The 14739-nt window shown below is 41.2% G+C and overlaps 1 protein-coding gene across 3 annotated transcripts in view; it reads right to left on the reverse strand.

Annotated features, from left to right (window-relative positions):
* Positions 1-14739, reverse strand: part of sema5a (sema domain, seven thrombospondin repeats (type 1 and type 1-like), transmembrane domain (TM) and short cytoplasmic domain, (semaphorin) 5A) — a 167853-nt gene that overhangs the window by 73254 nt on the left and 79860 nt on the right. For all 3 annotated transcript variants that reach the window (XR_191067.4, XM_076888111.1, XM_004546589.5), the window contains exons 6-9: positions 14041-14139; positions 8825-9038; positions 7241-7526; positions 4779-4914 (exon numbers count right to left, since the gene is read on the reverse strand). Coding sequence is in view for 2 of the 3 variants with exons in the window: in XM_076888111.1 (XP_076744226.1) it covers positions 4779-4914; positions 7241-7526; positions 8825-9038; positions 14041-14139 (735 nt within the window). In the remaining variant the exon portion in view is untranslated. The remainder of the gene's footprint in view (positions 1-4778; positions 4915-7240; positions 7527-8824; positions 9039-14040; positions 14140-14739) is intronic.

Below are 14739 nucleotides of genomic sequence, written 5' to 3' on the forward strand. Positions count from 1 at the left end.
TTTCTATCCTCACAACCTCAAGACTTTGTAGTCAATACACCGAGGCTGATGGAAGGAGTCTGAATGTGATGTTTGACTGAGCAAGTAGTTATCTCTTTCATTAGATTCTTCTCCTCATATGCATATATATTGCTGGTGAGCTTTATTGGTACCCCCATAACAGTGTGTCTTGATTTTGTCATTCTTTACCTCAAAAGTATCTTCTTAAATCACTTTTCAGGTCTTCGTTATTGCTACTCTGAAAATAAAGCATGCAACAATATCATTCAACCAAAGAACTCCCACCCTGCACTCAAAATGGCTTGCACCCACGATTTTTGGACTGTAAAAATCTGCAGTCAAAACAACAGAAGTGTCTCACAGAAATGAGTGAATTCCATTGTTACAGATAAATTAGATTTTATCAGGCATTGTTTACTTGGAGTTCTCAAGTCCCGGTAGAGACCTGCGACTGAAGCAGAGTCAGTGCTGCGGCGCTGGCTTATAATAAGAAATATCCGCTATGTAACATATTTCCCAGAGTCTATTACTAAAAAAAAAAAACAGTTCAATAAAGTGAACACTCTCCAAATGGGATTTTAAAGACGGAAATATTAAGGAGTCAAGAGGAGTATGGTTTCCTTTTTCACGTTAGAGGACATTGTAAAACCCAAGTGTGTTCATTTTTAAAACTGTATTGTTAACTGAATCTTTTTATTGGATGTTACTAAAACGATTTTTACGATTTTGAAACGTCGTTTTTCAAATTCAGTATAGTTCCAGCCATCACTATCACACATCACAGTGCACTACTATTGTAAAAAAAAAAAACCCCACTTTGCAACTTTCTGTGTAACGTGATCACTGAGATTTTAAACAAACTGTAAAGTGTATCTACAGTTAGGTCCATAAATATTTGGGAAGAGACTTTTTCTTTCTACTTTTAGTTCTGTACATTACCACAATGGATTTTAAATGAAACAACTCAGATGCAGTGGAAGTGCAGACTTAAAGCTGTCTTTTTTTTTAAAATAAAAAGATTGCATAAAAATGTGAGGAACTAAAGCATTTTTAACACAATACCTTCATTTCAGTGGCTCGAAAGTTACTAAACCCTTCGTCCAGTTTAAATGTAAGTAAGTAAGTAAGTAAGTAAACTTTATTTATTAAGCGCTTTTCGCAGACAGGCAATCACAAAGCGCTGTACACAAATATTAAAATATTAAAATAAACAATAAAATCAATAGACATTATATACAATGTAAAAGATCAAATGTAAATAATGTAAAAAATAAAATAAAATAAAATAAAATATGTAGATCAACAAAAGGCTTGTTTGAGTGACAACCCTCAAATAAAAGCTGAGAGTCTACACATTATCTCCATGTCCATTATATACCTATAATTGGAATGTTTCAGTAAACAGGTAAAAAAAACAAAACTTGTGGCAGTGTCCAAATATATATGGACCTAACTGTACTTCTTAAAGGTACATAAACTATTTGAAAACACATTGGATTACCTGAAAGCTATATACTGAAAACCTGGCTGTGCTTCTCAGCTCTCTAAAAGTCAATGTTTGCGAGGCACTTGGTATTCACAGGATGATCCTCATGCTTTTTAAAGTGGAAATGTAGATCCTTTTCTCCACCAAGCTGAAAGGGACAAGGTGAGGCATAAAGCCATTTCTGCTGAGGGAGAGCTGGATGAGTAAAGCTAACCATGCATGTCCTCTTCAGTAAAAGAGGTCCCAGGCTGGGTTCAGGATCATGGATTGAGGCCCAGTTCACAAAGAATAGTCCTATACTAACTGATAAAGCAGAGAAAAGCAAAATAAGCTTTGTTCTGCACTTGCATCAGCCCAAATGACTGTTTTGTACATAGGATCATGTTTGCTCCAGGATAACTATACACACTCATTTCTTACTTGGTTGTAACTGGACCTTGGGTGGTAATTAGTTCCTGCTGACTAGCTACAGTATGAACATGACAGAGACTTTATAGAGATCAATCCTCGGCCTTCCCAGGGCTGACAGATGAGAATCGTAGAGGGCTTCCCCACACTGGTGAATGGATCAGTGCCCTCGCCACATCAGGAAATGGGAAATTAAAGCCCTGAAGTACAAGCAGGAGCAACACTGAGTGTGCCCATGTGCCAGACTGCCTAAAATGAACTTCCTGCTTGTGCCAAAAATGTGCTGCGTGTCTACGCGATGCAGCCTGAATAGCAACGCACGTGTAAGGCTTCCTTTTGCGGTTTGTCCTTGCATTGTGTGCGTGTCTCTGAATCCCAGAGTGTCGTTGTGACTATATTTCTGCCACAGTGAGACAAAGTCAGACACTGACCAGCGAGGGTCTATGACATCTGTGAATGAACCGTGAGATGGATGTTGTGATTTCCTCAGTACAGTCAAGGTGAGGGACACAGCCATTATTTGGCTGAGGACCCATCCAACATCAGCTGTCTCGTGCATCACCAGTGGACTGCGCTCTGGCAGGATGATAAGTGCCACTCAGAAATCCATCCAGGTGGGTCGGTCTGATAGCATGCTATTCCACTCTCTTCCCCCTAACCTTCCAGGTTATTCAGTATTTTAAAAACAATGTGGGTTAGAACTAAATCTGGTTATTTTATTGGTCAATTTTATGATTATATATAACAGCCAAAGGAAGGCAAAGAAAACTGACACTTTTATTTTCCTGACATCTAAATATAAACCATAATAAGGACATTCATATTTGGGTTTGAGTTGAACTTTAAAGTTTATTTTCAGACATAAGCAATGAATGTGTTTTTACTGTTAGCAATTACAGAGTGACAGAAAACCTATACAACTCATAGAAGGCATTAGCTCCTAATGTACAGCAAACATGACTCATCGCCTGAATAAACTCTCCAGAATCAATCCGCGTGGTTCAAATAAATGGGGGGCTTTTCTTTGCAGACAGACAGGGAATTAAGCTCTCAATCAATGACCAGTATGTGTGTGTTGAGTGATGAGCTCGCAGTCATAATTATCTCTATTTGGCAGCAATCTATAACCCTTTATTTTTGAGGGCGTATTTGTGTACGGTAGACATGTACGTGGCCAGTGGCTTTCATGGCTGCAAGTTTCCTGTAGGTGTTTGTTTGTGCATTCACTCGTGTGTGTGTGTGTGTGTGTGTAGGTTTGTAGGTGTGCTTGTAGAAAGGCCTGAAAAAAAAGGACAGGCTATAAATCCTGTGCTCGTAAATCTAATCCTCCAACATTGACAAATGCTTGATGAAGATGTCACTGAAACCTAGATAAAGTGCGCATCGGTCCAGTGGTGAGGAGCAGCCATTGTGCCTGAGCTTAAGTGGAAAGATGAGATGGAAGAGGAAGAAGCCGTATAAAAGTCTATAGTGCATAGAACCCCCCCACCGATGATGTACCTACATGTACAAGGTGCTGAAGAGGATACATCTGTGACCAGATAAGGAGCACTGGTTTTCTTGATGGTGCTGATGTGCAGAAATGTGAATACGTGGTGACAGTGACAGCTTACAAATTCATATGTATGTGCATGTTTTTTTTTTAGAATACTATCACACCCAGCATTTTTCTCTATGTGCATTTCAGCCACTTTTTCCGCAGATAACGTGTCTGCGTTAGTTCTCGATAGTAGGCATCGTGAATACTCATGCATCTGTTGGTGGGAAAACGGTCGAGGGCCATGATGTGTGGAAACAAGGGGTTTGCTCACCACTGGTAGCCATGCCTCAGAGGGATTTGAATCCCTCACGGAGAGCTGCGAGGATTAGCTCATTCGCTATCTGCTAAGCCTGCAACAACTGAGAGCCACTTCTTCTGCTAATAAAGCATTCCCGCTATGCCATCAGTATGGAGGAGTGCTTCAAATCAGAATAAGGTGCTTGGTTTGCCCCTGCGGGTTTTAGGATGGAGCATAAACATAAAGTGCCACTTGTGCAAAACAAGGACAGTTTATTAGGAGGCCCACAGTTCACAGAACGAGGCTATGAGACATCTTCAAGGAATGATTGTGCCATTGTAAAAATCACTGGATTTTATAACGAGTGGTCGTAATGTGTGTGCTCATGAGCAGAGGAGAGAGGTGACTGAAAGAGAGAGAAAATTAATGAGAGTGAAGAGCTTCCTCGGACTCTGACCAAGGCCGATCAAAGCAAGCACACATTTATTTATCAGCATACACATGCAGCATGCACACTAAATGCATATATTTCCTTGGGCGTGCTCCCAGCTGTACTGTATGACTGATTTGATTGTGTGTTGAGTCTAAATGACCCCTAGCTTAAAAAGAAAGAGATCAGTCACAATCACAGAAGGGCAGCTAGATCTCAACTTTACCTCACATACATCCTTTAAAAAGCTGCTCCATCACATATGGTTTTAACTATGCTAGCAGCATGGAGGAATGCATCACTGGTCCAAAACTTTGGCCTTGACAAGCATTAATTTTTGTGCAGACATCAAACCCCAGAGCATAAATCTGATCGACTCTATCTGTAACATTTAGGTGGAGTTCGAAAGCTCTGGATTGGGATAACTGAAGTAATTAGCATTCTCATTAGCAAAATAGCGTTAGCAATAGTGTTAGCATGCTAGTGAGTTTGGTTACCAGGCTTAACCCGGGTTCTCTGTATAGTGAGTGAGGTCTCCATTGCACAGTCAATAACTGTAACGCTTTTTGGCTTTTAGTCCAACAGAGCTGAGAGCATTATTGGGACTAAATTAAACACATTTTTTAAGCATTTGTGGTTTGTTTGCGAAATAAACAGACTTAAATAGTTTCATTACCTGAAAGTCTGGGTTGGGGTTTGGGTAGGGCAGCCAGGCCGACCTTGAGTTCTCCTGATACTTGAAGGGCCCGTTGAAAGCCTGTGATATGGCACTGAGATTGAAGGCACACACTGCAGAGGCAGCAATGCTGTTTCTGAATGTCAGAAAGATAAAAAAAGGCAGGAAGAATCCAACAGAGGGTGATGAGAGAATGGAAAGGATGAATGTCGAGACAGAGAGAAACAGAAGTAAGTGTTAGAATAACCAAAATCAAAAAAGGGGGACTATACTGCAAGTAGAAATCTGTTCAGCATTTCTTGGTATTTGTACAGCTGACCTCTTTATGTCTGCACTGCTCACAAACAACACAAATCAAACACTGACAGACAGACGCAGATGCCGGGGTAAGTGATGGTCATTATTGGAATATAAATCCAGCAATGGGACACAATTAAGCTGTTCGCCTTGTCTGATTAACTGTACAGATCTCATGCTTGAAATACAGCTTTGACTTTTTAAGCTGTCAGTTTCAACAAGTACCGGTCTCCTCCCTCGGACGAGAAAGTAAAGAATGAGAGTATTAACTCTCAACTCAAACAGTGAGAGTTGGGCGGTGTGAATTATAATCCAGTGCAGCTGTTCATTAAACTCTGTGCCTGCAGGGGGAAATGTTTCCAATACCCTTCAAAAGACTTCTTTTCAGCAATGTGAAGGCACTGACCATACAGAATTGATTACTCAGCTTTTAATAATGGCCTGTGTGTGCACGTGGGGGCGCACAGGTGTGTTTGTGTGTATGAGCGAGGTAGGAGGAGGAAAGAAAGATGGCGAGACAAAAAGAGGGAAAGGGTTTTGATGTTTACGACAACAAAAAAATAATACTTTTCATTATACTCCCATATACCTAATATAGTGTGGAGCAAGATGATAAGCTTCTTTTGTGGGGAATAAATGGGATTTGCAGCCCTCTTCGTAGATAACTTGGGCTATGAGGATGAACATTTCTAGACAATAATATGGTTACACAACACTCAATTATATACACTCGCTGCATAAAATATAACAAAGATATGTCCTGTTTTGTCCTCTATTATATTGTACGATCTTTACCTTAAAATTTAAAATACCTTGACTTGTAACTTTTGCTGTGAACCAGCTATATGTATAACCCAATTTAATAGCATGTTCATACAGAATTTCCCATTTAAAATGAACTAAAATTTATGTGAAAAACATGAAAACAAAAAATATAATTTTTAAAAGAATAACCAAATAAATGCTGAATAAACAACTGAATTATTCTGATTAGTCATGATATCAAAGACCAAGGAAAATAATTTAAAATGAATAATTGGTGAATGATTTGAAACAAACAAACACACACATTTGAAGAAACATTTTTAAGATAACTTTTCTAGGTTTCTGATTTTTCTTTTTTGCTGGAAAATTCAGTCTGACACTAGAAGTGGTTCTCAAATCAAGTCGTTCCAGACTTTCACTTGCTTTTTTGAGGGTATACTTAAAATGTGTTTTGTTGGCAACACACAGCAAAAAGTTTAGTAATTCAGTACCCGATCAGCACACAGAAACCCGAACTTTTTAAAAAACTTGTACAACAATATATGAACTTTTTTTTTAATCACAGCTACAGATTTTTAAAAATCATTTTCTTGCTGCTGACCGATGAAAGTCACTGAACTATTGTTACCTGGCATCAGTCTCAGTGTGTAAAGTAACGCACGTGTTACATTTTTCTTGTTTCTACAAAGAGCTCTTCTTTCATCTGACTTCGATGGCAGTGATCGCCTCCACTACGTGCGTGCCAGCATTTTTGTTTCTTATATGCAAAATGTTATGAATTAAAGTCAAACTTTAAGGTTTAAAAACATATGTTGAATTTTACTTTACTGTATTCACTAAACTAAGACTATCCCTTCATCCATACATCCATTCTCTTCTGCCTTATTCTTATTAGAGCAGCAGAGAGTTGGAGCCTATCCCAGCGGGCATAGGGTAAGAGTACACCATGGGCAGGTCGCGAGTCTGTCACAGGTCGAATACTGAGACCGGCAATCACTTATGCACATACCTATGGACAGTTTAGAATCACCAAACTTTATGCATGTCTTTGGACTCTGCAAGGAAGCCAAGTTGCCCTGAGGGAAGCCACAGAGGTATAGGTACTACCATGTCACCATTTTAAGCTACTGCAATCTCAATATAGACGTAACAGACTTTTATTGTGAAAGGAAAGGACAGGAAGGCCTTTTGGCGTGTTTCTGGTATGGATTAGGCAGTAACAATGGGAAACCCAGGTTCTTAGCAGGAGGAGAATGTCTAGTCAAGTAGCTAGCATTAGCCACATGATACTTGCCACGTGAGATCAGAAAGCTTGAGGTGTAGCAACAGTAGCTAAATTATCTGGGTTTTGCTAATTTTCTGTGGATGGAACAATAAATATTACGGTTCATGTCACTCACACATTAGTAGTAAAAATGCCATAGAGCAGCTCCAGCTCAGGCAAGTAGAAAGTTCCCTGCAGCTCGTTGTAGTTGAAGGGGATTTCTCCTGGTCTGGAGCAGTTCAGCCTGGCCTTCATGAAGGTTGTCCACGTGTCCTCCAGGAGGAAGCGGCCACCGATGTCGTTCTTACACACCCGCCCGGCGCGGGAAAACACCGTCCGACCACAGTCGTGCTCCACTGCATTTTCCCGGAAGAAGAAGTATGTGAAGTTGCCAATATCGTAGGATGACACAAAATTCGGCTCTGTTGAGGCAAAGGTTACAAGAGAGGAGGGGAATGAATGGGAGGTGGCATGTCCGAAAGAGAAAGAAGACATAGAAAGAAAAATTGAAGGATGCCAAAAGAAAGATAAAGTGCAGAGAAAAGGAGAAAAAATACAGAAAGAAAACTATTTAAGGTTGTGGGAGTAAGACGGAGTGGGAGAGCGAACGAGGTATGTGCTATGACTGATTGACTCGCAGTGTGTGCGAGCACTCAGCCCACACAACAGCAGGTGATCAGGATTAATAACTACAGGCTATGTTATTAATGGCGTTGTGTTGTAATAAGAAAACTAATTTTTCACTCCCCAAACCTAAAGGTTAGGATGAGAAATGACCAAAACAGGTGTAGCGTAATAGCTTCACCCTATCTGAAACACACGACCTCCACGACACTGTCACGACTACAGCGTTCATCTTTATGTATGACATTATTGGATTTAAACCGCACACTTTATTCTCACTGACAGTGATTTAATTCAGGTTTAAATGAAAGTTACCCCCTCCCCAGCACCTCCTCGTTTCAACTCTTTTCTCCTCTGCACCTTTGGAGGGCAGTGTGGAAAAAAAATCAATTCGCCATAAAATTAGTTATTAAACCGTCTCCCAGAAGGTTGCTGCCAAGCAATGTATGTGGTAGTTTTTAATTTATTTTTTCAATTTAACTTAAATGTGAATCAGATAAAAGTCACTTGCTGACAAGATAGTGATTGACCTGCTCCTCTGTAGGCTGGACACCTTAAGCGCTCTGAAGTCGCCCAATCTGCACTGAGGAGGTCTCTGCTTGAAGTCAGCCTGAACGTTCAGGGGAAAAGACATTGATTTTTTTTTTTTTTTTGTTGGATGAATTCACAATTTTATGCCCCTCCTAGACGGTAAATATAAAGATTTTCTAGTTGCTTAGTAACTTAAGAATTAATTGTTTTTTAAGGTGAAATGCAGCAGAACAATTATGAGAGGAGGATCTTCTTTTCTTAGCATTCGCCAAAACAGCATTGCGCAGCAGATTTAAGGTGGAAGATAATCTTTCAGCAGAGACAGATTCCAACTCCCATGCTACATAAGCATCTGCCAAGCTCAAGCATCGTCGAAGTCACAAACTGAAGCCCCGGCAGCTGCAGTGCTAATGTTCGATAGCTGCGCGGGGATAAAGCAAAAAAGAAAGCAAATCCTCCTATGGTGTTTCTCTCTATTCGAAATGGCCATTTATCTTTATGTAACAACTTTTTACATAGATTTGCATAAAATGTAGCATTCATTTGAACTTTGGCAGCTCCCCACCGTTGAGCCACTTGGAGTTGTACTGGGCAGTGCGCAGCGGTGGCAAGCCGCCCAGGCTGCGGTAAATGGCGGGGTCTCGCCCAGAGAAGTCCATGGCAGTGGCGGCGTACAGCTCCCCGCTGGAGGTGATGAGGGCGGTGGAGTTGTGGAGGGGATTGTAGGGACACCGAGCCATTCCGCTAATCTGATCGTGGATCTCTGTCAGATTAGTCAACTGCAACACAGAGAGAGAAGACAATGAAGGCGAGGAGACTAAAGAGGAAACAAACAGTGAGTGGTTGGAAGCAGACGCTCCATACGCACTACTAAAAGAAGCTTATTTTGATTGTTAGCATGAGTATCCCATGAGTTAAGCCAAAGCAATGAAAAGAAACACTCGTGGGAATAAGAGTTGTTTTCTTCACACAAATGATTATTTTTGAAAACCTGCATAAAAATATAGGACATAGTATCAAAGGGCAGCATTAAAATTCAAACTGGAGGAGTCTGGTAATGTTTTGTTTGTTCCTGCCAATATGCAAATGCTGCAGACTGAAAAAAATGGAAACAAATACTTCCTCTCATTATGTTTTGTTTGGTTTACATCTACTGAGAAACACACACATAGATCTATCTGAGCAAAACCTTCAGGAGCAGCAAGAACACATTTAGAATCATTAGCAACGTAAAACACAGCAACACAGCAGCTGTTTCAAGTCCAACGTTAAGAAACCACCTGTTATAAAACCAATAAAATTCCTAAACCGGCTTCTTAAATCAAGTTACTCTTGGCTGCATTGTTTAGTTGGTTTGGTTTCTGATGTCTCTACAGGACAAGCAGCTGTTTTTCTGGCTGTAGCGCTATTATACCACAACTTTAAGAAGCCCTTCTGAGCTCAAAAAGAGGCTTGATGTGAGATGCAGTCTTCTGTTGCATATTGCCTTTGAATATGAAGCCAAATCCAACTCCCCGCTTTTTAAAAATACTTTACAGCATGACCCCGGCTTAGCACTGACACACTGCTCTGGTTGCTCCTCCAAAAAAAGGAGAAGAAGCACAGGCCATAGCTTAGAGACGCAGCCTTGAATACCAAAAAAGTAGTAATGCAATTTTTAAATCCAAGATGTAATTATATTTTATGGTGCAAAAGTAAACACAGTATACGGGGATTAGCTCATGGTTCGTGCTCCCATCCGAGTTCATCTGAGTTCTGATGGGGGACAAAAAATGCATGATGCAAAATGACTGCACTAATCTCAGGTTTAGATATGCACAAAGAATAATTAAAATTATTCTATTTGCAATTACTTTTCTATCAATCAGCCTCGTTCCACATTTATGACTCTATCCACTCCAAGTGACAGTGCAAAGTCTCAAACGCTTCAAATGCTCCCCTTGCTTTTCACACGTTTTCATCAATCTGTGCATTCCTTCCCTTATTCCATAACGAGCCAGCCGACTTCTGCGGCCAATTTCCCGGAGCTGGTCAATTTGGATCAAGAGTTCTGTTCATTCCTGCCACCCCTGTTCCGCCCAAACCACACCAGACAGAGCGGCCCTGTCTAATCTCTGCCAGGCCGAGATGAAAGCCTGCTATTGACTGGACTCTTTCTGTGGGCCGGAATAGTCATTCTAAGGTCAATCGGGCCATTTAGAAAACCAAGAGCAGCAGCGATAAATAGAACGCAGTGCATCCGTCGCATTTTGAGGAAGTGAAGTGACAGTTGTCTCTATGGCAGACCCGGCAGCTGCGAGAACAGGGCGCTGAAGTGACTCTGAATGCTCCTGATAGAGACGATGCAGAAAGAGACAGCTCACAGTGGAAGACAGATCACTGCGAGTGCCAGCGGGATGCTGTGTATGGTGCTACTGAGAAGCCGTTGAGAGAATTTTAAACTACCCACTATAGCAAGAAGTCTAGCCGCAAGCCCTATGTCTGATCCGAGATGCGCTAGTGGACAGAGTTGTCAACAGTAATCCTCGAAGAGACACGGGGGATATCACTTTATATGACACATCCAGTGCCTATCTGTCAAGTAACCATGAACAGAAGGCGAAGCTCCTTCTCATCCTGTGCTGCAGCATGAGTTATAGTGTATAATCGAATCTATTCCCAACTAGGACCACTATAACAACTTAAAATAGAGACATAAATCAAGAGAGAAAGTCAGTCAAAAAACTCAAATGGTTAACAGCATTTAATCATCCATCTCCCAGCGCTTATTAAACCATTAATATTCTCCTCATTGTCTGTTTATCACCACAGCTGATAGTAAATCTGTCCGAGCGTGATTCCGTCGCCGTTGCTGTTCCCAACTCGTGTTTCACATTAACGGACGTTCAGTGGGTAAATATGACAGCGCCTGATGAAATACTGCTATAATAATGCCATGGCATTTCAACTATATGTATTTTCACAGCGGTAAACAGTCATTACGAGCCAGTGACCTTTGGATTCAGTGCTTTTGGACAAAAACAAATGTCATCATAATAGTAAGCTCCTGCTTCCTCCTCCTCTAAACGCACAACAGAACGAGAGCTAGATATCTATGCTATGGCCTTATTGCTGTTCTAAGGTAAGAACAATACTCTAACATTTTAAGCGCTGCTCTATACTTAACATCAGTGAGCATTTGTCACCACCACCAACAAAAAAAAGGTTCTCAGCTGACACGTCAGTTACCAAGAAACATGGTTATTAGTGCTGCTTTTATAATAAAAGTGAAAGGGCTGCAGCCACTCGCAAACCGGTGGTTACTTCACGAGAAAAATATTGGGTTGCTCAACTGTGTCAAGAGCCTGCTGAAACACAATAGCAATTCAAAATGAAAAGTCCAGCTAAACATCCTTTAAAACACGGGATTAAGAGCTGCAGGGAATTTGAGTTAGGAGGAGAGAGAGAGGAGCGAAAACCTTGCGTCACGGTAGAAAGAAATATAGGAGACGAAAAGACAATGTGATGTGCTAGAAAGGTGCAAAGTAATTGCCATGACTCATGAAGAAGGACAAAGCAGAACAGATGAGACAGGGAGTCTGTTTACTTGCAGGCCAGCACCATGATTTTCAGGAGTAATGAGCTTAAGGCAATGTTTTGATTACGATGCTTAACAAGTCTGAGGTAACACGACATCCAAAATAAGAGAGCTTAATAAGATTTATTTTGTAATTAGTCTACATCCCAGAGTGCAAAACAGGAGGCAAGAAAAGCCACAAGAGCTTGTACAGAGAATCCTGTGATATTAAGATCTCAATCATACCTTGATTAAGTGTGTTTATCAACCTTGACCTTTCTTTCTGACGACATCCACCGATCAATCAGTCTTAATATTTGGAATATTTGCAGGCTTATTAAAAAATAACGACTTTCAGGGATGCTCGAGAGAACAACTAAACTGGCAACTCGAAACTCAACATGAAAGTGAGACATACATACTCACAAATATAATTGTACAGATAATGTTGCTTCGTCAAGACCCCTTGGTATCACATTTTAACAAACCCAATATCCCTTTTTAGTATGATTTTTCAAAGTGCAGGCTAGCCTAGTACCTGAAGACGGGGTATATAAAAAGATTTCCATAAGCAGGCTGGAGGAGTAATAAAAACTCAAGACATTCATCTAGAAGAGTCTTTGGCTTGCTTACCAAAGCCAAGATCTAACCAAGGCATCTTATTGGACCACTAAGACCTCCTTCATTTAGCCACCATCCAATCCACAGGCAGGAACTACATTGGATCTAGATTGTCACTTTTACCTATGAACCCATGAGCTGTGGGGAGTAACTGAAAGAACAAAGTCGTGAACACAAGCGGTGGCTTCCTCCAAAGGCTGGCTAGACTCAGTCTTAAACTTAAGGAAAGGAGAAAAGTGACATTCAAAATGAAAAATGAAAATCCTTCAGATTACATCTCTCAGCTAATTTGGCAACACATTGGTATTGCTTTGTAAGAGCTGGAGGAGATGACTGGGGAGAAGGAAGCCTAGTCATCTCTGGTTAGACTGCTGCTCCCCTTGAACCCAGCAGAAAATAGATGGATGGATGGATGGATGGATGGATGGATGGATGGATGGATGGATGGATGGATGGATGGATGGATGAATGGATGGATGGGTGAATGGATGGATGGATGGATGGATGGATGGGTGAATGGATGGATGGATGAATGGATGAATGGATGGATGGGTGAATGGATGGATGGATGGATGGATGGATGGATGGGTGAATGGATGGATGGATGAATGGATGAATGGATGGATGGGTGAATGGATGGATGGATGGATGGGTGAATGGATGGATGGATGGATGGATGGATGGATGGATGGATGGATGGGTGAATGGATGGATGGATGGATGGGTGAATGGATGGATGGATGGATGGGTGAATGGATGGATGGATGGATGGATGGATGAATGGATGGATGGGTGAATGGATGGATGGATGGATGGATGGATGGGTGAATGGATGGATGGATGAATGGATGAATGGATGGATGGGTGAATGGATGGATGGATGGATGGATGGATGGGTGAATGGATGGATGGATGAATGGATGAATGGATGGATGGGTGAATGGATGGATGGATGGATGGATGGATGGATGGATGGGTGAATGGATGGATGGATGAATGGGTGGGTGAATGGATGGATGGATGGATGGATGGGTGAATGGATGGATGGATGGATGGATGGATGGATGGATGGATGGATGGATGAATGGATGGATGGGTGAATGGATGGATGGATGGGTGAATGGATGGATGGATGGATGGATGGATGGATGAATGGATGGATGGGTGAATGGATGGATGGATGGATGGGTGAATGGATGGATGGATGAATGGGTGGGTGGATGGATGAACTGCTAGCTTATTGAACAACAGGCCTCTGATATTATTGCATGAAGACGTAGCAACACTGCAAAGACTACATTTTATTGCACATGAATTAATCTTTTCTTTCGCAGGTGCATGTATGTGTTATGTCGTAATACTCACTACCAGTGTAATATAACACTGAAAACATAGGTAACGAGCCAAAATACTAGCAGACTATCACTCTTGAAGGATTTACGTAATATATTAATAATATACCAACTTCCCTTGAATTAACACTATCAGGGATATAGTAGATATAAATGATATAAGTGATATAAATGATAAGACTCTGTGTGAAAGTTAAGGTCAAAATAATGCAGCGTTGCAGAAGCCAAGACAAATTCTGGCATTGTTCATACCGTTCGGTTGGTGCAGATGGGGGTGAAGGCATTGGTTCCACATGTAAACAGCCTGTTCCCATTTACCAGTAGCACCCTGATGTAGTTCTGGCACTCCTCCTGTGGAAACACACCAGCAAACACACATATCGGAGTTAGCAGTTAGCAGCAGTGCCATTATCTATCCACTGACAAGCAACAGCATCAGGTAGAGACAAAATTACACTTTATGCCAATAAATGAGAAAAACACCTGCAACCACAGGAGGCCTACTCTGGAACGTGGGCAAGCTAGACAGAGTCAAATCAAGGCTAATGCCCACCTGGCTTAGCCAAGTCACATCTTAATTCAACAGGGGCTGGATTTGGAGAGGGATCTGAATAAAGTGAAGAACAGATAAATGTAACGGCTGCGGGAGAGTACCACTCAGGATTGGTTTAGAAAATAACTTTGTCTCTGTTGGTTGGTCAAAAAGTGAAATATAAAGTGTAGACTCTCATACACTCTATTTAATCATCACTCTTTTAGCCAGCTCTCTACATTAATCAATTCAAACTATTTTCCTCTAAATTATGCTGAAGTACATGTTCACAGCTCCTTTCTTGGCTCAGTCCTCCTCTGAGGTTTTGGCCCGGGTTTCTAGCAAAACCACTCAGCACTTGGTTAAAAGCGCACAAATAAAGTGGGACTGACGGAGTGAGTGATTGATTGAAAGAATGA

This window comes from Maylandia zebra, linkage group LG9, assembly GCF_041146795.1.
Source record: "Maylandia zebra isolate NMK-2024a linkage group LG9, Mzebra_GT3a, whole genome shotgun sequence".
Classification (NCBI taxonomy): domain Eukaryota; kingdom Metazoa; phylum Chordata; class Actinopteri; order Cichliformes; family Cichlidae; genus Maylandia; species Maylandia zebra.